General features: G+C 39.1%; 1 protein-coding gene across 1 annotated transcript in view; it reads left to right on the forward strand.

Annotated features, from left to right (window-relative positions):
* FGD3 (FYVE, RhoGEF and PH domain containing 3) overlaps window positions 1–26,988 on the forward strand; it is a 109,380-nt gene that overhangs the window by 40,037 nt on the left and 42,355 nt on the right. Inside the window, exons 5-7 of the mRNA XM_044683462.1 lie at window positions 5,639–5,795; window positions 14,708–14,846; window positions 17,143–17,201. Coding sequence (XP_044539397.1) covers window positions 5,639–5,795; window positions 14,708–14,846; window positions 17,143–17,201 — 355 coding nt within the window. The remainder of the gene's footprint in view (window positions 1–5,638; window positions 5,796–14,707; window positions 14,847–17,142; window positions 17,202–26,988) is intronic.

The following is a 26,988-nucleotide window of genomic DNA, read 5'->3' on the forward strand; positions in this document are numbered from 1 at the left end:
GGGGGGGGGGGGGGGGGGGGGTGAAGGGGAAAGTAGGGGCATGAAGCATGTAACCATGTTAAAAATGAATATTAATAAATGTTTAAAAAAAACAAACAAAAAAAAACATTGCCCTTTCTAAGGGGAGATTATAGCAACCTGGGAACAAGATGGAAATAAAAAAAAGAAAGAAAACAAAAACAATAATTAATAGATGCACTGACAAAAAAAACCAATTAGGGGGCAGTCCCCTTTGGCATGAGAGTTTACATTCAGAATAAATGTGTTCAACCCCCTTCAGTTCAGTTCATTCTGGATCTCTTGATACAGCATGTGGTTTCCGCAGCCATCTCCATGGCACCCTCTTCAAAAAATTAGTCTTTCTGATTTGAGGTGTTCATGAACTTCTTCTAAAATTCCTCCAAAAGATTTTGAACCCTGGATTTTAGGATATTTACCTCCAAAATTCTTTGCAACTCTGATGTTCTGTGAAAAGAATTATCTTAGAATCACAGAATGTTAATAATGGAGGCACTGGGGACGCTCCTTCGTTCCCCCTCTTCGTAGCACCTGAGGACATTTTTGCATGCCCTGCCCCTCTGTCCAACTGCCCAAAGCAAGCACTTCATCCTTCTGCTGTCTGGGTTAATGAGGAGAGGGGGTCACAGGCAGCTTGAAGTTGCAGTTTGGGCACATAAAGTTGAAAACCTTTGCCAATGCTGCTGCCTAAGATCATTTAATCTAATCTGTTCATTTTAAAAATGAAGAATCTAAGGTTTAAAAAGAAGTCATTTATTTACTCCAATTCACACAAAAAGTTATTAATAAAGTCAGAACTACAATATAAATTAATGTTTGAAATTGCTTAGGATAACTGTTTTAGTCAATATAGTTTTATAATAGAAAATATTATGCATTCATATATATGAAGCCAAATAAGCTATAGCAAAGAACTAGAAAGAGTGAACCTACCACACTGGACTGTAAGTGATTATGTTACACTACTCTACTGGCATTTTAAAATGAGTTGGAGAGTTACAGACCAGGTCTAATTATTGCTGTGATTACAAAAAAAAAAAAAAAATAAAGAAATGACCCACAGTTTCATGGCATTTTCACACACATCAAATACAGTGTGCTTTTCAAAATTTAGGGGATTGTTTGGTTCCAAAAGCCCAATTCAGATTGCATTAAGAAACTTAAAAACCCCATGTAGAGGACTATTAAATGGTTAGAAAAAAAAAAAGTTTGGATTCAAATGATTATGAAGCCATAGGGTCTGAGCCTGGGGCAGAGCTGTATTTTGCTTCTGACCATGCAAATATGAATTGTCCTAATGAGAAAGAAAAGGGAAAAACCTATAAAGAACCCAATGTGGCTGCAGAGGAAACTCTGATGACCTATAATTTTAAGAGGACATATATAAAAGATTAAATGTGGGACTATAACCAAGAATGGATACAGGCGGACTTACAGAAAGGAGATTTAAAGCCCCAGAATGAACCTGACACTTTTAAAAAACCTGTAATACACAACTACTTGTTTGGAACAAGAAGAATGAGGAAGGGGCAAGTATATTACTTGTGGCAGATGAGGCAGTATTACCAGATGACAGAAAGCAAAACTCTTTTAAATCCTGGGGGACAGGAAAGCCCTAGCTGAAGGGAGTTATTTTACCTGAGCAAAAGTTAGAAGAAGATCCCAAGGTAACTGGCAAGGTTCCTGCTCAGTTCATCCCAGAAGGTAATGAACATTGCAGAATGAATGCCCAAGCGTTAGTGATCACTAGTCTAACCCTTCCTTACCTGCCTTATGGAGGGATTTCTTCCTTCATGGCATCTCTGACAAGTAATAATTCACCCTCTAGACCTGAAAGCTTTCACTGACTATCTGTTTGTCTGTCTGTCGGTCTAAAACTATACTTTACTGTTCCCCTTAAAACTTTTGGATATTTTAAATTATTATAAAGGCTTTCTTCATATTGAACTGACTAGTTCTGTCACCTGGAAAACAAAAATAGTCCAAAAGCAGGGTAAATGGTGGGAGATGAGGAGAAAACCATGTTGAGCTCTGTCTTTAAATTTTTTTTTTTAAACCCTTGTACTTCAGTGTATTGTCTCATAGGTGGAAGATTGGTAAGGGTGGGCAATGGGGGTCAAGTGACTTGTCCAGGGTCACACAGCTGGGAAGTGGCTGAGGCTGGGTTTGAACCTAGGACCTCCTGTCTCTAGGCCTGACTCTCACTCCACTGAGCTACCCAGCTGCCCCTCTCTCTTTAAATTTTAGAGATTCTAGAGCCCATGATCCTTCCTCCATTCAGTATGGATGGATGGATGTGATAATATCACTAATTGATAACAAGAATTTCTTTTTCATTGTACTTAAACTTCCTAGAAGCACTAATCTTTGTTAGCTCACCCATTCAAAAATCTTCAGTAGCTCTCTATTGTCTCAAGAATAAACTACAAACTCCTCAACCTGCTGTTTAAGACCCTCCCCCTCTCTATCTTCAAACTACCAGCCAGCATTACCCTCTTTCACATAATCTGTATTTCAGCCAGATAACTGCTATTGCCAGTTTTATCCAAAACTTAACATATCAGTCCCTGTCTCCTTGCATTCATTTAATCTGTTCCTCCTAATTGGAATGTATTCACTTTTTTTTTAAACAAACAAAAAAACAAACCCCATACCTTCTGTCTTAGAATCAGTATTGTATATTGGTTTCAAGGCAGAAGAGCAGTAAGGGTTAGGTAATGGAGTTAAGTGACTTGCCCAGGATCATACAGCTAGGAAGTATGTAAAGTCATATTTAAACCAGAAACTCCTATCTTTCTGCTTGGCACTCTATCCATTGAGCTATCTAGCTGCTCCTGTGTATTCTTTATTAAGTGCCACCTAGCTAAATCTTCCATCAAGGCTCATCCGCATTCAACTTTGGAACAAGGACTGTTTTTCTGCCTTTCTTTGTATCCCCAGCATTTTGCACAGTGTCTGGCACTGCAAAAGCACTTAATAAATGCTAATTGACTGGCTCATTTTGGGTATCACCTCCCCTATGAAGCCTTTCATAATCCCTACACATATTAGTATTCTTTCTACCTTCATACTACCCTGAATTTATTTGCTTACATATTGTATCTCCCTAATAGAATATAAGCTCTTTGAGGGCGGGTACTGCTTCATTACTGTCTTTGTATTCCCACCACCTAGTGCAGTGCTGTATAAATGCTTTTTTGTTTGCCTATTTGTTTTTTTTTTTTTTTAAACCCTTACCTTCCGTCTTGGAGTCAATACTGTGTATGGGCTCCAAGGCAGAAGAGTGGTAAGGGTAGGCAATGGGGGTCAAGTGACTTGCCCAGGGTCACACAGCTGGGAAGTGTCTGAGGCCAGATTTGAACCTAGGACCTCCCATCTCTAGGCCTGGCTCTCAATCCACTGAGCTACCCAGCTGCCCCCTGCCTATTTGTTTTTAATAAGACTCTATCCCTCTACCAAAGCCTGCAACTTTTAGTCTTTAGAGAATTAACTGGTATCCTGAAATTTAAGTGTCTTGACCAAGATCACAAAGCGATTGTGTGTGAGAGATAGAACTGGAAGCCAGGTCTTCCTGATCTCTGTGTGCTATGCCATGCTACTACTCCTAGGAGCATGAGTATCTTGTAATTATTAGTATCTCTCTCTGTCTCTCTTTGTGTCTCTGCCTCTCTGCCTCTTGTCTTTTTCTTTTTCTGGATCTGTCTCTGCTTCTCTGTCTCTGTCTCTGTCTTTGTCTCTATTTCTCTCTCTGTCTCTCCCTTACACACACACACACACACACACACACACACACACACACACACACACACACACACACGACCTCAGACCTAGCACTCTTTCCACTGTACTACCTAGCTATCATTAAGAGGAGTTGCTTGAATATGAGCAATTAATGTTTCTCCAGTCGTTTAGATCTGTATTTATGTAAAGAATTTTTTCTACCAAAAAATAAATAAGAACTTAAGGAGATGAATAGAACCTTAGATAAATCAAATAAGATGGCTATCTGGAGAGCCCCTGCACAGCCCCATGAGATTAATAGTAGATCTAAGACTGAGAATACACATAATCCAAATATAGTTTCTGGTGGGACAACAATGGCTTAGAGAACATAAATATTTTGCAAAAGGCACCATAACACATTTTTAAAAAAGCGGTTTTTTCTGATTGCTTAATTTGTGTCTTGTTAGATTCTCAGACAGAGAGGTGGTAAACTGTAGTAAGAAAAGTATACATTGTAAGATATAGACAATGTATTATTTCTTGTTTGTTTTTTGACTTAATTGTAACTTTTTTAAAAAGCCCTTGCCTTCTGTCTTAGCAGAAGCCACAATGGTAAGTGCTAAGAATTGGGGTTAAGGAACCTGCCCAGGATTCCACAAGAAGTAGGATGAAGATCTGAGGTCAAATTTGAACCCAGAACCTCCCAACTGCAGGCCTGGCACTCTATCTGCCTGCCCCAACTATGTATCTTGCTATAAGTAAAGTTCTAAACAATGGATGGAGATTCATTGGGAAGTGATGGTGATGAGATAGATTAAAGATGAAAGGGATCCTAAAGATCATTGAGTTCTAGCTCCCTTATTTACCAAATGAGGAAAAGGGAAGCCTAGCTATTAAGTGTCTTGAGGTGAGATTCAAAATCATTTCTTCTGACTCAGTACATGGTGCTGTTTTCACTATACCTAGCTTCCTACATAAGTTAGCAGTTATTCATTTACTGTTTTCTTTTGCTATTTTTGGGGAGTATCTTATCTCCCTAACTCTTTGTAATTTCCTAGAGGGCAGAAATCAAGTCTTAGATATTCTTTATATACTTGATAGGTCCTAGTATGATTCTTAGAGGTATGCCATGCTTCTGATTTAGTTTTGGTCTTATCTCCTGGTAGAGTTCCATTGCTCTGTGTATCTCAGTCAATAAACATTTATTGAGTGTATTCTATGTGCTGATCTCTGTGCTAAGCATTGAGAATACAAATACAAATAAAAACAAAGAGAGTTTCTTCCCTCAAGGATCTTACTATTAGTGAGGACAGGATGGGGAAGTCCAAAGGCAGTATAGTTGGTGGGGAATGAGAAGGAGATAGGGCCCCTGGAACCCATGTTCCTCTAGTCAGCACAGGGTCATAGACTACTGAAATGTCAATCTTGTAGGATAATGAAGTTTCCCAATGATGAATTGGCAGGAAAGTAGCAAAGAGGGTCTGGAGTCAAGAAGACCTGAATTCAGATCCAATCTCAGACACTTTCTAACTGTATGGCCTTGGGCAAGTCACTTAATATTGTTTGTGTCAGTTTCATTATCTGTAAAATGAGCTGGAGAAAGAAATGGCAAAACCATTATAGTGTCTTTGCCATGAAAACTCCAAATAACATCACATCAGACATGACTGAAATGACTGAAGAACAATAGTGAGTTTCTCGGGGAAGGAAAGCAAGAGAGAGTTCCAAACAAGACCAAAAGCAGTGTAACTGGTGGGAAATGAGGAGAAAATTATATTGAGCTCTCTCCTTAAATAAGAGCCCGTAACCCTACCCTCTAGTCAATATGGATCCATATGTATGTGATGTCACTAATCAATAACAAGAATCTCTTTCTTACTATGCTTAATTTTTCAAGGAGCACAAATCCCAGGATCGGGGATATCCTTCAGAAACTAGCTCCATTCCTGAAGATGTATGGTGAATATGTAAAGAACTTTGACAGAGCTATGGACATGGTAAATACCTGGACCCAGAGATCATCACCCTTTAAGGATGTTGTTCAGAGCATCCAGGTATGTTGAGAGTCTTGGTCTCAAGGGTTAAAAAATATAGTTGGGGAGGGGGTTGGTAATTTTAAATTCATATAGGCAAATATTTATGTACCCATTTTATAGAGTGGAAAACATTGAAATTTTATCCCTAAAGCCATTCTTGGAACCCAGATAGAGCCTTGACTCCTGAATCCTAGTTGTCCATTTTGTACCATTTGTCCCACTACTAGAGTAGTTTCCTACCCCCCCCCCCCGCCCCCTTCCTTTTTTTGGTGGTTTTTAAATGCTTCCTTGGCCTGGGACAGAAACAGAGGTTTCGGACTTCCCAACTGTTGCTGCCACTCCTGTGTGCTTAAGAGGAGAAAGTATTGGGGAAAAGCTCTTTGTGATCTCAGAGGTTTTTTTCCTTATTTTAAAGGATGCCTTCAAATATTGTATCACCATCCTTACCCACTCTTTTCCCTCTCCTCCTCTTCCTTTGCTTTTTCCTCTTCTCTTTCTACTTCCATCTCACTTTCCTCTGTCACTTCAGCTGTATGGTTTTTTCATCTTTGGTATTTCCTGTGTCTTTATATCATGTGAGAAACAGTCCTGGATGCTGCTGTAATGGGCAAAGTCCTTTTGAGACCCTGAATTCCCAGAGCTGATTAACATAGGGGAGAAACAAGGTTTGACCTTGGGATAGGTAGGAACTGTGATAGATGACTGAAAGAGTAGTTTTCAGACCACTTCCTTTCTTTTTGCATAAACAGATACACTGAGGGTGAAAAAAAAATAATTTATCGAGTTTCCATGAGAAGAAAAGTAGAAAAGAAAACCTATATCCATAAACTTTAACATTGTTCCCAGGAAATCCAGTCCCCTACCCCATTTTGATGACTCTTTTAAAGGTTGATATCAAGGCCTTACAAGGTCTGTGAGAGTGCTTGTATATCATTAATAATTAAAACAACGATTTTCTAACTTTGTGGCTGGTTTTCTTGTTTTTCTATCTCATCCCTCCCTCTTTTGACATAATATTCTTGTTTTCCTAAAGCCTCTGGGGGAAGAAATTCCCAAATGCATAATAGGTTGAGTTTGTGATATTGAGGCCTTTGGGATCACTCTGATAAGTCTGAATTTTCAAAGTTACCCCTCCAAAGGTGATTTATTTCTTTTTGGGTGCTATGGTTGAAGAAACTATCACTAAGTGAACTGTTGTGTTTGTTTTAAGATTGAGTGAGCTTTCCTCTGGGTGTGGATAACTGAATCTCAGGTTCTAGCCTACAGTCTACATGCTTTGTTGGGGTGGGGCAGGCAGGGAAGGGATTAAAAAAAAAATCACTACCCTTTGCCTGAACTTCAACTGTTATTAATGACCTTTAATTTAACTGTGGCCTTCTTCCAGGCCTTATGAGAACCGACTCCCTGAAGCTTTCCTTAGGTTACCTTAGTTCCACCTTTCACTTCAGCTTTGACTCTAGTGAGATGAGCTTCAAAGCAAACTTTGTATCCAAAAGCCCTTATCGGTGGCTTAACCCTAGCCTTTCACTACCTTTATTTTAGATGAGAGAGGGTCTTTTGAGTTTTCCTTATTCATTCTGCCAACCCAGAATGTTTTTTTTAAAGGAAGACACATTTCTTTTTCATTAAGTATTTTTTATTCCATGAGGTTTGGTTTCAACACAGACCAGCAGAAGGATTATGTCTGTAGACTGATCATATTCGTGGTCTTTTCTATCAGGACCTTTTCTGGAAGCAGCTTTACATGGCATCGTCACTCCAAAGACTGAATCGTAATATTTCTTCCCTGGGCCTCTGTCTCTGCCCCAGTTGCCAGCTATCAGCTTCAACCCACACTAGTCTGTATCTGCTCAAACCAAGAAAGCTGCTTCAAAGAGAGCCTGAGGTTATATTGTCATTGGTTAGGAATCAATAGCCATATCCTGACTGGGCTATTGGGTCAGGCTCTCTGTACATTCTCTATCCCAAAGCATTGTTTCCTGCTTATTTGACTGAACTACATTTTCCACCTGCCCAATTTGAACCCAGCATCCCAACCCTTACTTGTGTCAGAGTTGGGGACTAAGCTAGGCAAAGTAGGCAAATATTTAGGGCATGGTACATGCAAGGGGTACCATATGCAGGGACACTCTTAAAAATTTACTTATTTAAAATTTATTTAATGTTAGAAACTCCCGTACTCTGAGGCTGTATGATATAATAGAAAGAGAACTAGATTTTGAGTTAGAGGATGTGGATTTGAATCCTGGCTCTGCTATATAATAGCCACATGCTATTATATAAATCATGCTCCCTCCTTATCCTCAATTTTGACACCTGTAAAATGAGAGCATTGACCTAGATGTTTTCTAAGGTTCCACCTAGCTCTAAATCCTATTATTCCATAACACATACTTATTTTATAGTAATTCAACTCATTTCATGAAATGTTTAGAGCCCTGGATGTATAGCTATAGATAGTGGTTACGATTTTCAGCCTTTACTGAAAGTGTGCTTGTTGTATGTTGTCTGGATTCTGGCTTCTGCATCCACCTCCAGTTTCATGTGGACAAATGGCAGCCTCAACATTGTTTTGGACTGCCCAGGGGACAGTCACTTGTTTTTGATTTGTCACTTACTATCACATGTGGGTCACAGACCTCTCCCTCCCCACTTAATTCTAAATTGGGTGGGGTGACATTATTCCTGGTGGCTAAAGTCTAAAGGATGAATGAGGGTGAGCTAATTCCATTTACACAGTATTGGTTCTAAGGCAAAAGAGTGTTAAGGGCTAGGCAATAGGGGTTAAGTGGCTTGCTTAGGATCACATAGCTAGGAAATGTCTAAGGCCACATTTGAACCCAGCACCTATTATTGCTAGGCCTAGCTCTCTATCCACTTAGCCACCGCTGTGCCCTTAGGATTTCTGTTTTTAAATGAATAAAAGGTTTAGGTGACTCCCTTATTTTGATAACCAAGCTTCACAAAGTGGATACAGCTGGGTGACACACATTTTCACTGAAGTTGGCCCATTTTATCCTAAAACAAGTCCTCTGTACCTCAAACTGTCATTTTTTTTTTCCAATTATACTGTTTTCCACAAGAAACCTTCTAAGATGATTATAGAAGTGAGAGCTGGCAGGGCTCTTAGTGATCCCCTAATCTAAGCCTTTTGTTTGCTTCCTGTTAGACATCTAAAATTCTTCACAACTTGTCCCCTTCCTACTTTTCCAATCTTTTTATACTTAACTTCCTTCCATGTGCCTTGTGACCTAACTATATTGGTTTACTTGCTGTTCCTCATACGACACTCCGTTTCTTAACTTCACACCTTTCCTCATTCCTGAAAGGCTTTACCCCTCACTTTTGCCCTTCATGTTTCCTGGAATCCTTTAAATTCAGCTTAAATCCCACCTTTTGTAGGAGTCCTGTCCTGATCCCCTTAGGTAGTTGTGCTTTCCTCTCTGAGGTCATCTTCCAATATGTGGACCAGTGGAAAGATCAGTTTAATCCTTCTGGCTTTCTTAAGACTCAATTTCACCCACTAGCATTCACATTCAAACCCTTGAATTACTGTACTTTGCACACAGTTTGTGCTTAACAAATTCTTTTTATTTTATTTTTTTTATTTTTCAGAAAAATTTTCCATGGTTACATGATTCATGTTTTTACTTTCCTCTTCATCCCCTCAACCCCCCCCCCCCCCCCACATAGCCAACGTGCATTTATACTGGTTTTAATATGTGTCATCAATCAAGACTTATATACATATTATTGATAGTTGCATTAGTGTGTCATTTCTGGTCTACATCCCCAACCATGTCTGCATCAACCCAAGTGTTCAAGCAGTTGTTTTTCTTCTGTGTTTCCACTCCTGTAGTTCTTCCTCTGAATATGGGTAGCATTTTTTTCCATAAATCCCTCAGAATTGTCCTGGGTCATTGCATTACTGCTAGTACAGAAGTCCATTACATTGGATTTTACCACAGTGTATCAGTCTCTGTGTACAATGTTCTTCTTGGTCTGCTCCTTTCACTATGCATCAATTCCTGGAGGTCTTTCCAGTTCACATGGAATTCCTCCATTTTATTATTCCTTTGAGCACAATAATATTCCATCACCAGTATATACCACAATTTGTTCAGCCATTCCCCAATTGAAGGGCATACCCTCATTTTCCAGTTTTTTGCCACCACAAAGAGCGCGGCTATAAATATTTTTGCACAAGTCTTTTTATCTATGATCCCTTTGGGGTACAAACCGAGCAATGGCATGGCTGGATCAAAGGGCAGGCATTCTTTTATCACTCTTTGGGCATAATTCCAAATTGCCATCCAGAATGGTTGGATCAGTTCACAATTCCATGCATTAATGCCCGAATTTTGCCACATCCCCTCCAACATTCATTACTCTCCCCTGTTGTCATTTTAGCCAATTTGCTAGGTGTGAGGTGATACCTCAGAGTTGTTTTGATTTGCATTTCTCTAATTATTAGAGATTTAGAACATTTTCTCATGTGCTTATTGATAGTTTTGATTTCTTTACCTGAAATTTGCCTATTCATGTCTCTTGCCCATTTATCAATTGGGGAATGGCTTGATTTTTTTATACAATTGATTTAGTTCCTTGTATATTTGAGTGATCAGACCTCTGTCAGAATTTTTTGTTATAAAGATTTTTTTCCCAGTTGGTTATTTCCTTTCTGATTTTGGTTGCATTGTTTTTGTTTGTACAAAACCTTTTTGACTTAATATAGTCAAAATTATTTATTTTACATTTTGTAATTTTTTCTAATTCTTGCTTGGTTTTAAAATCTTTACTTTCCCAGAGATCTGACAAGTATACTATTCTGTGTTCACTTAATTTACTTACAGTTTCCTTCTTTATATTCAAGTCTTTCACCTATTCTGAATTTATCTTGGTGTAGGGTGTGAGATGTTGGTCTAAACCTAATCTCTCTCATATTGTTTTCCAATTTTCCCAGCAGTTTTTGTTGAATAGTGGATTTTTGTCCCAAAAGTTGGGCTCTTTGGGTTTATCATACACTGTTTTGCTGAAGTCACTTACCCCAAGTCTATTCCATTGATACTCCCTTCTGTCTCTTAACCAGTACCATATTGTTTTGATGACTGCTCCTTTATAGTATAGCTTAATATCTGGTACTGCTAGGCCACCTTGCTTCACGTTTTTTTCCATTATTTCCCTTGATATTCTTGATCTTTTATTCTTCCAAATGAACTTTGTTATAGTTTTTTCTAATTCAGAGTTGACTGGGCAGACCCTTTTCATTCTCTTTTTGTTCTGTGTCCTCTCTGCCATCAGTACCCTTGTCAGCTAGTTGGGGGTACAAACTATAAGCCAAATGTACCATACTGACCCATAGGTGAAAAAAGAAAAGTAAGCTTATATGGATCAGCTGGCCCTGTTACCTGGGCTGTCACTTCCTCTGGAAAGGTGAGGTGTGGCTCTCAGTCTCTGGAAATTCTGCCCAACAGGGCTCTTTTGGGAACTTGCCATAACTCAATCATGCATTCAAGCTGGACCTGTCACGATCTTGTAAACCTTCAAAATCTGTCTGTAACTATATTCAGCTTTCTATATCTCCCTGCTTAGATAAATTATTGTACTAGACAATCTCTTCCTGGATAGTCATCACCTCATGGCTGCCCCTCTCCACACCCATATAGAAGTTGGATCCTAAAGGTTGTTTCCCATGACCATATCCCAGCCAATAGGCCAGACTTCCCTTAGGCCTGCCTTGGTAAAAATTGGCCCCTAAGAAGATTGGAGACTACCCTAGTCGAAGAGAAGGTACCATTAGATCAGTGGTTCCCAAACTTTTTTGGCCTACCGCCCCCTTTCCAGAAAAAATATTACTTAGCCCCCTGGAAATTAATTTTTTAAAAAATTTAATAGCAATTAATAGGAAAGATGAGTGCACCTGTGGCCATCACCGTCTCCCTGGATTGCTGCAGCACCCACCAGAGGGCGGTAGCACCCACTTTGTGAATCACTGCATTAGATGAATGGGGATTCCACAAAGATGTAACCCTTTGATAAATGCTATTATTAACTCTAACCTCCTAGAGCCATGCCTTGTTCTAGGGAGCAAAATATCACTCCTTACCTGCCAACACCAAATAAAAATACTTAAAACCATGGCCAAGAACATACAGGCTTAAATCTAGCCAATATTCATGCCCTCATCCCACTGTTGTGTGTATCCTCTCGCCTCTACCCGAACTAGACACACTGTTCTCATTTTCCCTGTCCGAACTCCATTCATTCTCTGTTTATTTCTTTAGGTCCAAGTTGAATCTTGACCAACAGTCCTTGCCTATATACTTTGATTCTGTTGCTGCTTGTGCCTTCATGCTGATGTTTGGTGTCTAGACATTAACTCTGACTCAGTTTCTCAAACTTAGCACCCTATAGCACATTTCATCTGGTGTGAAACCCATGACTCTGGCTTTACTTTGCCAAAAGGATTCACTTTATCTGCAGGTCCCTTCTGTCTTTCTCATTAGAGTTCCCTATTCCCAGCCTATCTTTCAGCCTCATTGTTGCCCATCATGATCTACCAACTTGACCTTGCTACTCAGTTCTTGGTTTCTTCTGACCTGTTCTGTACTGTGGCTGTTCATCAATGCTTCTTTCTGATCACTGTCCACTTCTAGTAGTGTTTATCTCTTGGCCTTTACTAGGAACTTGACTTAATTCCTGAAAGATCCAAAACCTTTTCCCTCTAAACACTTTAAAATACAATTTGAACAGACTAGATTTTAAACAAGAATTCATCTGTTGGCTTCCTCACAACTCATTTCTTTTTCATTTTCTAGCTCTCCATGTCCATTGTTGGTCAGTATTTTTGTTTGCAGCTCAGCAAAGAAGACTTAGTTTTATTTTTTATTTATTTATTTATTTATTTGTTTGTTTGTTTGTTTGTTTGTTTGTTTTTAAGCCCTTACCTTCTGTCTTGGAGTCAATACTGGGTATTGACTCCAAGACAAAAGAGTGGTATGGGTAGGCAATGGGGGGGTCAAGTGACTTGCCCAGGGTCACACAGCTGGGAAGTGTCTGAGGTCAGATTTGAACCTAGGACCTCCCTTCTCTAGACCTGGCTTTCAATCCACTGAGCTACCCAGCTGCCCCCTTTGTTTTATTTTAAAGAAGTTACTGGTTTTGTTAGGCCCACAGGACATCTTTTTTTCTCCTTTATTTAGAGACCTATATTTAAGGCCATAATTGTATCTTTGAAACTACAAGTTGAAGTTCCCACTAAATTAGCAATTGACTAATTTTGTTCCACTTCCCAGTATGATGAAAAGAATATAAAACATATCAGAGTAGATGCGATTGTTCCAGGTTTTTTCATCATTAACGGTATACCTTCTCTATAAACTCAAAACTGGTTAGTGTGGCAGAGGTCAAAGAGAAGAAATGAATATAGAACAGGGGCAAGAGTTTTGAGTCCTTCGAACCTTACTTCCCCAACCCCAGTAGAGATGGGTAGAACCTTGGGTTTTATGTCCTTTATTCTTTTCTACCATATATGAAACTTTCATAAAAGAGGAATTTTTGTTCCTCTTTCCAGCTGAAGTACTTCCACAATCTGGAAAAGCCTTAGTTTACAAAACGCTTAGTGATATCAGATTGCTCACAGGCTGCATAGCAGAAGTATGGTTCACCACATAACATAGTAGCTAGTGAGTTCCCAGGTAAAACAGTGTTTCAGTTGGGAACTGACTCTGGGAAATAGTTCAGACCATCCTGTCTCTTCTCCCTTGACACAGATATGGGTGGTACAGGCTAGGAAATCCTAGGCAGCCCAAGACATGAAACTAAACAGTACAATAGCCCATCAATAGAGCATGATTTCTCCTGCTTTGGCATTTGAGATTTTCTTTTAGGGCCAGCATTTTAGTGGCCTCTATTTGAACTCAGATTTGTAATTTGCTGGCTCAGCATGTGAAGGTAGGAGACTTAAGTTCCTGCAGAGTTACTGATTGGCTAATTTTGCTCAACTTCCCAAAATGATGGAAAATAGATCAAAGTAAATGTGATTATTCCAGGTTTGTAGCCAAAATACCTTTTCTATAAACCTGAAGTGGTTAGGATAGGAAAGGTCAGAGAGAGGAAGTCCAACATATGAAGTCATTGTTTGGGTAGTGGTAAATTCACCAACTGGAAGTCAAATGACCTAGGGCTCTGCTCTGCCACTTCTTAGCTATGTGACCTGGGGAAAATGAATTCTCTTATCTAGGTCTTAGTTTACAGATTTGCAAATTGAGGTAGAATAGACTTCAATGATTCTATAAATTCTATAAAAAGCTATAAAGATCCTGTTAGTTACTTACAGTTAAGCATTTTCTTTATTCACAGTAACAACCTTATAAACAAGGGACTGGATTTTTTTTTTTTTAAATCTTACCTTTTGGCCTTAGAATCAATACTCTGGATTGGTTCTAAGGCAGAAGAATGGTAAGGGTAGGCAATGGGGGTTAAGTGACGTGCCCAGGTTCACACAGCTGGGAAGTGTCTGAGGCCAGATTTGAACCTAGGACCTCCCATCTCTAGGCTTGGCTCTCAACCCACTGAGCTACCCAGATGCCCCCTGGATTTTTAATAATGATCAGAATTTAGGAGCTAAGGTGATGCAGAAACAACTGAAAATATCTGCACTTTTCTGAGCACAGTGAAGGAAAAGATCCAGTCTCAATTGCTCAAGAAAGGTGGAAACTATTTAGCATAGCATTGATAGCAATGGGAGGGAACATGGTGATCATTTAATCCACTTCTTTCCCTCCAGATGACTGTCATGTTACCAGTAGTTTGAGGGTCAAGGGCAGGCCACATTTCAAGGTATATTGGTATATTTGCATTAATCTCTATTGGTTGGTTACTCTTCTTAGCTGGGCCTAACAGTATTTTTCTGGATTTTTTGCCAACAGAAGCAGGAAGTCTGTGGGAATCTGACGTTACAGCATCACATGCTAGAGCCAGTACAGAGAATCCCTCGCTATGAAATGTTGCTCAAGGATTATTTGAAGAAGCTTCCTGGGGAGTCTCCAGACAGGAAAGATGCAGAAAGTAAGATATATTCTTGTTGTTGGGTGAAAGGGACAAAGAGCTTTCCTTTGGGGGCAAAGGGAAGAAAGAAGGGAATGCTTTACAAAGCTACTAGGGAAAGGAACTTGGCTGAAATAAATTAAGCATCAAAAGGATTCCAAGTGTCTTTCAAACACACCTTTAAGAACCTTGTCAGACAAACACTGTCAGCCTTTTGTGGAGTTAGAACAATAGCAGGATATCAGAGCAGACTGTTCTCAAATGCTGCTTTCAACTCCCAAAGTAAATATGCCAGTTTAGGGTTGATCTTCCCCAAAGAAGGTCTCATATGGCTCTGGAAGTGTGGTTTCCTTCAGACAAAGTCCTTCACAACCTTTGTGGTAGTGGTTATGAACCCCTCCAGGTTAAAAATTTTCCATGAGTATCTTCCTCTTCCCCCAGGCCAGTGATGGTGAACCTTTTAGAGACCATGTGCTGTGTCCCCCACCCCCACCTCCAGAGACCATGTGCTCTACCCTCCCACTGAGTGCCAAGCATGCCCTCCCTTCCTTACTCCACACAGGGAAGAGAGAAAGCACTCCTATTTGGCTGCTGGATGGAGGGGAGGGTGAAGTGAGCAATGTCATCAGGAGTATAGAAAGGGGGAGGGAGACTAGCAAGAACCCAGATCAATGCAATGACCATCCTTAACTCCAAAGGAATAATGATGAAACCTTGACAGTGAAATATACCTTCCTACTCTTGATAGAGAGCTGGTGGGCTGCTGGTGCGGAATGAGGAATATGGTACCAGAAACAGTGTCAATTCTTAACATTTTTTTTTAACCCTTATCTTCTATGTATTGGCTCCTAGGTGGAAGAGTGGTAAGAGTGGGCAATGGGGGTCAAGTGACTCGCCCAGGGGTGACACAGCTGGAAAGTGTCTGAGGCTGGATTTGAACCTAGAACCTCCCTTCTCTAGGCCTGACTCTCAATCCACTGAATTCTTAACATTTTAACCCAGTGATGGGCAAACTATGGCCTTCGGGCCAGATGTGGCCCCCTGAAATGTTCTATCTGCAGGGGGCGACATTATTCCTAATCTGAGGAATACGATGAGTAGGATACAGTATGATGAAACTTCGAAAGAGTTTCCTTAGAAACAGACTGACAGATGTACATTTCCTTTCCTTTGGCCTCTTCTTTAAAAGTTTGCCCATCACTGTTTTAACCATACTCTGTTAGAAGAGAGGATTCTATTGGGAGATAACCAAATCCTCAGTGGAGGACTAATATAGAATGGCCTATTGTCTCCAGGGCCAAGCTCATCAAAGCTTTGGAAGTAGGTACTTGTTAATCCTAAAGAGTTTGACCCTCATTTCCCTGATGTAGGTCTTTGAAAATTAAGCCAGAGTCTCTCTTAAAGAGTCATGTGCATTGTATAGAAATATTTTCTTTTCTGACAATTCCTAAACTTCTATTCAGGGGAATGTTTAGCTGTGGTTTACCTAGATATTAAAGCATTTAGTAGTCTTTTGGGCTATTCTTGTAGAAAAGCTTGAGAAATGCGAAATAGAAAGTACTATCATGTGAATTTGATGTGATTGAATAAGTAGACTCAAAAAGAGTTTATTAATGGTTCTATGTCAGCTTGGAAGGAAGTTATCAGTGGTATGCCCACAGGGACCTATTCTTGGCCCTCTGCTGTTTAACACTGTTACTGGTAATTCAGAAGAAGCCAATAGAAGGTATGCTTATCCCATTTAAAGAGGACACAAAACTTCAAGAGATTGCTAACATATTGGATGATGAGAACAGGATCTCAAAAGATCTCATGAGAGTAGGACATCTGGCTGCATCTTTCAGTATAGAATTTAACAATGATAAATTTAAGTCTTATAACTAAGTTTTAAAAATTGACATGGGGATAGGGATGGCTAGTTAGCAGTCTGGCTAGAAAAGAAAAGTAAGGATTTTAGTAGACTGAAAGCTCAATGTGAGTTAATATTGTAATATGGCCACCAAAAAAAGTTAATATTATTTTGTATTGCATTAATTGAGGCATAGCTGCCTCTTGCAAGGAGATTATAATTCCTAACTATCTTCCTTGGTCAGATGATGTTTGAGTAATGATGTTTGGGTCTGGGGACCACACTTTAGGAATGAGAATGACAAGATAAAGAGCATCCACTGAAGTGAATAGCCAGAATGATAACATAAGAAGGCTTCAAACTTTCTGAGGGCAGGAATGACATCTTAGGTGTAAATACTTAGTGCAATACTCTACACATAGTTAATAAATGTCTGTTACTGATCTGATGATGTCTCTTTAACTGCAGAATCCTTGGAGCTCATCTCCACAGCAGCAAACCACTCAAATGCAGCTATTCGAAAGATGGTAAGTACACAATATTCATGGTCTGCCCAGCCTGAAAAAGAGCCAGCCTTCTTGTGAGCCTTCTTTGGGAAGTTCTTTTTCCATAATTCAGGACTTTCTTATAATGTGCTTCCTTCTCATCTTGGAATTTCTGACTTCTTTCCTTTTTTTAAAAAAATTGTATTTTCCCAGTTACACGTAATAACAATTTTTAACATGTTTTATAAGATCCAAATTGTCTCCTTCCCTCCCTCCCTTCCTCCCTTCTCTCCTCCTCCTTGAGATGGTGAGTAATATGATCTAGGTTATACATGTATGATCAGAATACTCATAAAATCAAAACTCTAAAATAAAAGATACAAATAAAAATGAAGTGAAAATTGTATGCTTTGATCTGCATTCAGACTCCATCAGTTCTTTCTTTGGAGATGGATAGTATTCTTTGTCAGAAGTCCTTCAGAGTTGGGAATTTCTGACTTCTTTCAAGACAAAACTGAGACCTTTTCTGTTCTCCCTTCATCCCTAGATCCAGTAATTAAGCCCTCTATGCTTTTGAAATTACTTTGTATACATTTTGTATTTACTACTCTGTGTGAATGGTGAGTACCATCAGTAGAATGGGATCCCTTTGAGGGCAGGAACCATTTCCCATGATGCCTTGAAGTGTGTTACATGAGATTAGACAAATTTTTTTTTGCATTGAGTTGAATTTCATATGAAGAAAACTTTGTTTTATTAAGCAATAGGGAACCACTGAAAGTTTTGAGTAGGAAAATGACACGATCAGGTCTGTGGATTAAAAAAAATCAGTCTTGGAAATTGAGATCAGAAGATATTGTAGACTAAGAGACTAGTTAAGATGCAACTACTAAGTACAGCCAAGAATAATTGGGACCTGAACATGGAGGTGACAGTAGGAATGAAAAGGAAGATCTTAGAGATATTGGGGTGATAGTATCAATGGGTTGTGTCAACTAATTGGATGTCTAGGGTGATAGAGAGAAAAGAGTCAAAATTAGCTCTAGATTCTATACTCTGATGGCTGTGATATTGGTAGTCCTATCAGCAGAAACAGGGGAGTTGGGGAAAGTTTAGGGGAGAAATGTGGTTCAATTTTTTATATTGGATTTGAAGTGCTGGTACAACTTTTAAGTAAAGATGCCTTATAGGCTATTGGAAATAGGATACTCAGCAGCTATATGACTCAGAACAACTAAGATAATCTCTCTCAGACTTAGTTTCTTCATCCTTACAATGGAGATAACACCTATCTCACAGGGTTGTTTTGAGGATCAAATTAAATAACTTGTTTAAAGTGCTCTGCAAACCTTAAATACTATGTAAATCCTATTATTATTACAAGAATGGTGCTTAGGAGCTGATAGGATTATTGTTGTTCAATGATTTCAATTGTGGCTGCCACTTTCCTTTTTTTCAGGTTTTCTTGCCAAAAATACTGGAGAGGTTTGCCATTTCCTTCTCTAGCACATTTTACAGATGAGAAAACCAAAACAAATAGAGTTCAGTGACTTGCCCAGGGTAACACAGCTAGTAAGAATCTGAGGCCAGTTTAGAACTCAAGAAGAGGAGTCTTCCTGACTCTAGGCCCAGGGCACTATCCCATGTGCCATCTTGCTGCCCTAAAACTACCTAAAGCACTGAGAAGTGAAGTGATATGTCAAAGACAGGACTTGAATCCAGGTCTTCCTGAATTTGAAACTATATTATATATTTCAATATTGTCCTTAGGAACTCAAAGACAAAATAGTCATAGCAGTGTTCTTTGGAGTAAAAAAAAGAACCAGAAATAAAATGTGTGCACATTAAAGTAATAGCAGAAGAAAAGGGCAATCATCAAGTATTTCTTGTGCATTTACCATTGGCTAGGCACTATGGATACGAGTACAATGAATAAAACAATCCTTACTCACACACAGGGAGCTTTTAAACTAATGGGGGAAACTAGAAGTATATTTAAAATATATGTGCAACATAATTGTAAGGTTAGTAAATACAACTATATGCATAGTATCTTGGGAAGGAGGACACCAGCAGTTGGAGGGATCAGGCTTCAAGCTCAAGGTATTCCTGAGCTGCCTCTTGAAGGACAAAAGGGAGAATGTCTGAGGGAAGGCACTAACATTAAGGGGGAACAGGAAAGGTTTCTTGTAGAAGGTGAGATTTTATCTGAGACTCAAAGGAAGCCAGGAGATAGAAGTGAGAAGGGAATGCTTCAGATGGCACGTGACCTGGGAAAAAGAAGAAAGAGCCATTACTATTATTTATGGTCACTTATGCTTCATTGTTAAACCCCTGGATATATTTATTATTCAAAGGTCAAGTGTAGAGTGCCCATAAATTTAGTTTTACTAGTGACAAACACAATTTAAACTAATTTGATGGAGAGCAGGCTCCAGGAGATCCTGAACCAGTGTGTAGAGAAGGTGTTGTCTACTCTTAAATTTGGCCAAGGGAACGAATGTGAGAGAGCAGAGAGTGAACTGGAGTGTTACAACCTCATCAAAAGTTCCAGACAAGATAGATGTGAAGATCTTGTTGGTTTTGCTGTATTGTTTCTTCTACATTTCATTTTTTTAAACATTTATTAATATTTATATTTTAGAAAAGTTAACATGGTTACATGATTATGCTCTTACTTTCCCCTTCACCCCCTGACCTCCCCACCTCCCCTGGCTGATATGCATTTCCACTGGTTTTAACATGTGTCATTAATCAAGACCTATTTCCAAATTGTTGATAGTTGCATTGGTGTGGTACTTTCGAGCCTCAATCATGTCCTCATCAACCCATGTATTCAAGCAGTTGATTTTCTTCTGTGTTTCCTCTCCTGCAGTCCTTCCTCTGAATGTGGGTAGCGTTCTTTACCATAAATCCCTCAGAATAGTCCTGGGTCACTGCATTGCTGCTAGTACAGAAGTCCATTACATTCTATTTTACCATAGTATATCAGTCTTTGTGTACAGTGTTCTTCTGGCTCTGCTCCTTTCTCTCTGCATCAGTTCCTGGAGGTCTTTCCAATTCACATGGAATTCCTCCAGTTTATTATTCCTTTTAGCACAATAGTATTCCATCACCAGCATATACCACAATTTGTTCAGCCATTCCCCAATTGAAGGGCATGCCCTCATTTTCCAGTTTTTTGCCACCATGAAAAGTGCGGCTATAAATATTTTCGTGCAAGTCTGTTTATCTATGATCCCTTTGGGGTATAATCCCAACAATGGTATGGCTGGATCAAAGGGCAGGCATTCTTTTATAGCCCTTTGAACATAGTTCCAAATTGCCAGCCAGAATGGTTGGATCAGTTCACAACTCTACATTTCATTTTTTAATTTTTGTTTACAAGAGAAGGCTTGTAGGGTGAGGGAATGGAGGATATGTTCAGAAATGAATGTGATATAAAAAGCAGAAGACTGATAAAATGAAAACAAAAAAAATTATTTTACATTCCAGTTAGAGGATGTAGATTTATTTTTTCTTTGCTGATCCTTGATCAAAAATTTGTATAGTTCTAGAGACAAAAGGAAACTTAAAGACAAACTAGTCCAACACCTCATTTTTTCAGATGAGACTGAGTCCTAAGGTTAATATTGTTTTACACCACTAAAGAGGGTCAGCATGAAGTAAAATGTTGGAACTCTCATCAAAAGAAGACCATTTATCACTCTAAGTGAAAGGAGCAGAGCCAGAAGAACACTGTACACAGAGACTGATATACTGTGGTAAAATCGAATGCAATGGACCTCTGTACCAGCAGCAATGCAATGACCCAGGACAATTCTGAGGGATTTATGGTAAAGATGCTACCCACATTCAGAGGAAGGACTGCAGGAGAGGAAACATATAAGAAAAACAACTGCTTGAACGCATGGGTTGGGGTGGACATGATTGGGGATGTAGACTCGAAACAACCACACTGATGCAACTATCAACAATTTGGAAATAGGTCTTGATCAAGGACACATGATAAAACCAGTGGAAATGTGCGTCGGCCATGGGTGAGGGGAGTGCGGGGGGTGAAGGGGAAAGTAGGAGCATAAATCATGTAACCATATTAAAAATGAATATTAATAAATGTTTAAATTAAAAAAAAAAAGATTGGATTTGAACTCAAATCTTGCTGACTCTTGGCCCAGTGTTCTATCCTTTATTCTATCTTTCTATAAGATTTCTCCTAAACTCATTAAAAATATATATAAACTTTAAAAAAAAAATGGAGACCATTTATCACTCTAAAATAGTAAATTTCTTCCTTGTGATTCATCTATTATTCAGAAGTCTTTGGCTTTCCTGATATTCTTTTTCTTTTTAAACCCTTACCTTCTCTCTGAGAATCAATACTATGTATTGGTTCCAAGGCATAAGAGCGATAAAAGATGGGAGTTAGGTGGCTTTCCTAGGGTCACACAGCTAGGAAGTATTTAAGGTCACATTTGAACTCAGGACCTCCCGTGTCTAGGCCTGACTCTCAATCCTCTGGGCCCACAGCTGCCCCATTTCCTAATATTCTTAATAAAACTCTAACATTCTCAATAATGTTCAAACACCACTAATTTTGCCAACATCCATAAAGATGACATAAAAATACTGTCAAATGCTAAGCTATAATCAATATACATTATTTCTATAGCAGTCCTTGATCTATTACCATGCTAGCAAATTTTTACCTAAAGAGAAATCAGATCAGCTTGTTTGACATGTTCCCAGTGGACCCAGGTTGACCTGTACTAGTCACTCTGTCCTTTTTCAAATGTTCAGAAACTTTCTGTTGAATAATTGATGCCATAATCTTGCCATACATCATGTAGATCATATTGGTCTGTTATTTCCCACGTTGAATTTTTTTCTTTTTCAAAACGGAACCTCGAGGCACCATTTTTTCTTATTATATTCAAGCAGATTAGCTCATTCAGCAGGCATATATGATGTGCTTACACCAGGTTCACTGCACTGTGCCTGGCATGTAATTAGCCCTTACTAAATGTTTATTGAATGAATGAGTGATGGCATCTATTACATGCCAGAAAGTATGATAAGTGCTTTAGAATTTGTTCTCTCAATTGAAGTGCTTCCATTTTACAGATGAGGAAACTGAGGCAAACAGTGGTTAAGTGATTTGCTTGTTAAGTGTTTAAGGCTGCTTCCTGATTCCTGGTCCAGTGCTCCATCCCTATACCACCTAACTGCCCATATGTAAATAAAATCCCATCAGTGCTCACAAATAGTTTATAGTTTAGTCTCAGAAATAAGGCAAACATGCAGATAAATGATATACTCATTAGACTAGAAGTAGATGAGAATGCTGGTATTGGCTGAGTGCAAGTGTTCAGTCAGCAAGTATTGATTAGGTACCAACTGTGTGCCACCCATTGAAGATGCACAGTAGGAAAACCAACAACAAAAAAACGAGATAATCCGTATTCTCAAGAAATTCCCAGTTTATACAGCATAACTATTTTACAGAAAGTATCCTGAGGCTCAGGGAAGTCAAATGACTTGTCCAAGTGCACATGGCTATTAATTGTCAAAGATCTGTATCTTCTCACTCAAAGTCAAGGGTTCTTTTACATCTCTTCTCTGTGTTAAGCGAATACCCACTCACCATGTTGTAGGCACTGATGATTCCCAAGTCAAACATTTCTTATCTCCTGTACATATAGTTAGAAAACATTTATTTGTCTTTTTGTACATTTCTTTTCTCTTGGTAGGATTTGGGGATTTTTAACTTGGAGAAGAAGCATGGGGAGAAAAGTTGGAGGGGTGGCCATGATTATTGCCTTACAGTGTCTGAAGAGCTATCATGTGGAAGAGTGGTTGGAATTGTTCTGCTTGGCCTCAGAGAGCAGAACAAAGTAGTGGGTGGAAGTTGCAAAGAGACAAAGTTAAGCTTGATGTAAAGAAAGAAGGACCTCTTTTCATGGTACCCAAAAACTGAAAACCAAAGGGTTATCCACCTTTTGGGGAATGGCCGAAGAAACTTGGAAGACCTTTATAAACTGATACAGATCAAAAGTAAGCAGAACTAGGAAACAATTTCTACAATGATAATGTTGTAGAGAAAAAAATTTTTGAAATATTTTACAGCTCTGATCCATATTAAATCATGAGTTAAAAAAAATTAAGATGAAGTATACTACTCACCTCCTGAAAGAAATGAACTTAAAATGCAGAAAGAGATAAAACATTTTTCAACATGACTAATGTGGGAATTTGTTTTGTTGGATTATACATATAATTGAGGGATTTTTTTTTTAGACTGTTTAGTGGGGAGGGTCAGAATAATGAAAAAACCAAAAACCAAAAGATGATAGCTGACATTTGTATAATTCTTTAAGGCTTGTACACTACTATGTATACATTATTTGCTCTAATCTCATGTGATTTATAAAAGAGAAGACCTAGGAGAAACATGATAATTTCATAAAATATTTAAAGCACTGTTATATGGAAGAGAAATTAGATTTATTCTCTTGGACTCCAGAGAGGAGAAATAGGAACAATGAATGAAAGTTAGAGAAGCATATTTAGGCTTAATTTAATGAGTAACTTTCTAAACATTAGAGCTCTCTAAAAACAGAGTGGGCCACTGTGGCAGCCTTTGGTTTCCCTTTATTACAGACCTCAAGCAAAGGTGATCACTTACTGAGGATATTGTAGAGAGATTCTAGTTTAGGTATGAGATTACCTTTAAGGTCTTTTCCAACTCTTTGAGTTTATGAGAGCTTATCTTTCTATTAAAGAAGAAAGGTTGCATAAGTTTGACTGAAACAGGAATAGGGGGTGAGATTGTAACATACAATTATGGAATTCAAAGGGTTTGGGTTTTAAAATTACAGGAGTAGCTCTAGGCCAGCTGTAGAATAAAGATATTACAGGTTAATAATTAAAGGCATTGAATCAGAGCCTTCCCTAACATTCATAACTAGAAATAGATCAACTAGTGGGACCATTAAACATTAACTATCTGAATGGGCTGAAGTTGCCCATTTATGACACATCCCTTTGCCTCATATTGTTCAGAGTTGCATTAGCTGTTAGTTGGAGACCTTTGAGTCCTGGGACTATCTTCTGTTTGTTGCTCTCACATTTGGTACGTGTCATTGAGATAGGTCACTAGCTGAAATAATGTTTGCTATCTAGAAAATATTACCTTTTAACTAGCATTTCCAGCCTAGAGAAGCTGTCACTGAGTGATGATCAATGACTTCCTGAAAACAAACATTTCCTCTTGATGGCCAAACCCAAAGCAATATCTATAAACCATTCTCATTCATGGCACAGTTGAAAGGGACAAACACACAGCACAGGTTTATTTGGGTATGTGCCTGCTTACTGATCTGGCAGGAGAATCCTCTGTTATATTGGCTGGGGGCTGAATAGTCAAGGGATGCTTCTTGATGTCCCTCAGCAAATAGTCATGAAAATTCCCTGCAATCTGTGATTCTTTTGCTAGAAATGACATGGGATGCAGAAGAACATTTTCCTTTTTCCAACTCTCTTAATATTGGAAATATTGGAAATAAGCCAGGAAAAAGAAATTCTGGTTGAATGATTCTGCATCAAGAAGCAATGGTTTGCATTCATTCATTCATTCATTCATTCATTACTGTGTACAGAACAATATTCTCTGTTTGAGGGAAGACGTAGTTTAGGTAAGTCATTCATTGAGTCTATAGTCTTATAAGAGCTGAGACATGATGTAGATAACTTTAGTGCACAAGGTTACAAATTAAATGTTTTTGAGAGTACAATACAAAGAGAAAGAGTGCCTCTTCCAGGAGATTCAAGGAGAACTTCCTAGAAAAGGTGCCATTTGAACTGAGCCCTTTGGAATAGGTAGGAATTCAGCAAGTGACAATGAGCAGGATGAATATGCCAACTATAGATAACAACATGAGTCAGGAAAATATAGAATGTGTTTAGAATTAAATAATTATAGTCCAGTTTGGAGCATGATATGAAATAAGGCTAAAAAGTGGTATGATACCATATTTTAGAGGGCCTTGAATGCCAGGCAAAAGAGTTTGAACTTTATTTGGAAGATTAGAGGGCATCACTGAACATTTTTTAGCATGAGAACAATAAAACAAGTTCTAGGCATAGGAAAAATTAGGCTGGTTAACAATGTAAAGGATGGATCAGAAAGGTAGAAAGTGGAGGGAGGAAAACTTGTCTGTTGCAGCAATTCGGGATTCTGGTAATAAGGGTCTCTACAAAGTTGGTGGCAATGGGAATAGAGAGGAAGGGAAGGTTGTGGGAGATTTTGTAGAGTTGATAAGAGTTTGTACTAGATTGCATGTGGAAGGTGGGAGAGAAGGAACTGTCCAAGATATCCCTAAAATCATCTAAGTGGTCTAGTTTCCTCTTTTGTCAAATAAGGATAGTCTCATTTTCATATGTGTCTTTTAATGACTCTGGTTCTGTGTTGCTCCCTGATCTGCATTTCTTGAGTGGATAGTTTTCCAAATGAGCTTGACCCACAACAGAAAAAGAGAAGCAAGCTCTTTTTTTCTCTCTTGCCTCTGGCTCAGTTTTGCTTCTCTTTCAGGAAAAGATGCACAAGCTCTTGGAGGTATATGAGCGTTTGGGAGGAGAAGAAGATATTGTTAATCCTGCAAATGAACTTATTAAAGAAGGCCATATTCAGAAGCTATCTGCAAAGAATGGCACTGCTCAAGATAGGTACTTGTTCCTGGTAAGTTGTAAACCTGATTTTCTTCCATCTAATTTCCCCATTCAGCCTTCCATGTAAAGCCATAACTAACCACACCTGCATCTGCATGGGAGCTAGTGGCAGCCCAGAGGACAGTGCAACCAATGGTGCTGTTTAACCATGTTCACTGGCAGCCTGGCTCCCAGGGAATCCAAGGTCATCACCATGGGTGCACAAAAGGCAGCTCAAGAGTTGGAAGCGGGAAGGAGAAGAGGTAGTATTAAGTACCACTGGAGAACTGTGAAGCAAAATATGAGAACATGAGGGGTTAACTGGCACCATGGGTAGGGAGTCTCCATCTCCCCTCCAGGGAATAAACATGCCACCTCAGCATGTGTTCAAAGGAGAGAAAGTGGCCCAATTAGGCTCTTAGAATGGTGGCATCCCTCCTAAACATGATTGAAGTCCAGAAAGCTAGCACAGTACCGTATTATATAAGATCTAGATTAATAGGCAAGGAAGTTTGAATTGTTTTCAGAAGATTATACCATATTGCTGGAGATTTTGCCACATGAAAGCTAGATTGGAAGTGGAGGGAGGCAAGTCTAGCAGATTATTGCATTAGTCCTCTTGTTTGTGCCCTAGAACAAAGCTCTCTTGCACCATGCTAGTTATGCCTATGGGGACATAATAAAAGAATCTGTAGGGAATTGGCCTTAGAGTGAGAGTCAGGAAGACCTGGGCTCAAGCATTGTCTTTGGCACATCCTGGCTCTGTGACCCTGGATACATCACTGGACCTCTCATTGTCCCAGATGACTCTCTAAGATTCCAAGTTGCACTGAAGGGATGCTCTTCATTTATAGAGTGGATCCCTCTCCAGGAACTTCCAAAACTAAGGAAATTACAAAGCTGGTCCTCTTCCCCCTCCAAACCCCACCTCCCCCAGTGATGTTCCCAATTCTGTGGGCCTCGGACCTGCTAACTCAGCAGAAGCTGCCTCTTCCAGGACAGCAGGAAGGTTTCTGCTTAGACTTCAGTCTCTTTTCACATCTCTGCCACATGAGATGAGACATGGTCCTTATTTCTGGGCTTCTCAAAGGACCTGAAGGGAGAGGCTTTGATCCCATCATTC

The sequence above is a fragment of the Gracilinanus agilis genome, chromosome 1, assembly GCF_016433145.1.
Source record: "Gracilinanus agilis isolate LMUSP501 chromosome 1, AgileGrace, whole genome shotgun sequence".
In the NCBI taxonomy this organism is placed as follows: Eukaryota; Metazoa; Chordata; class Mammalia; order Didelphimorphia; family Didelphidae; genus Gracilinanus; species Gracilinanus agilis.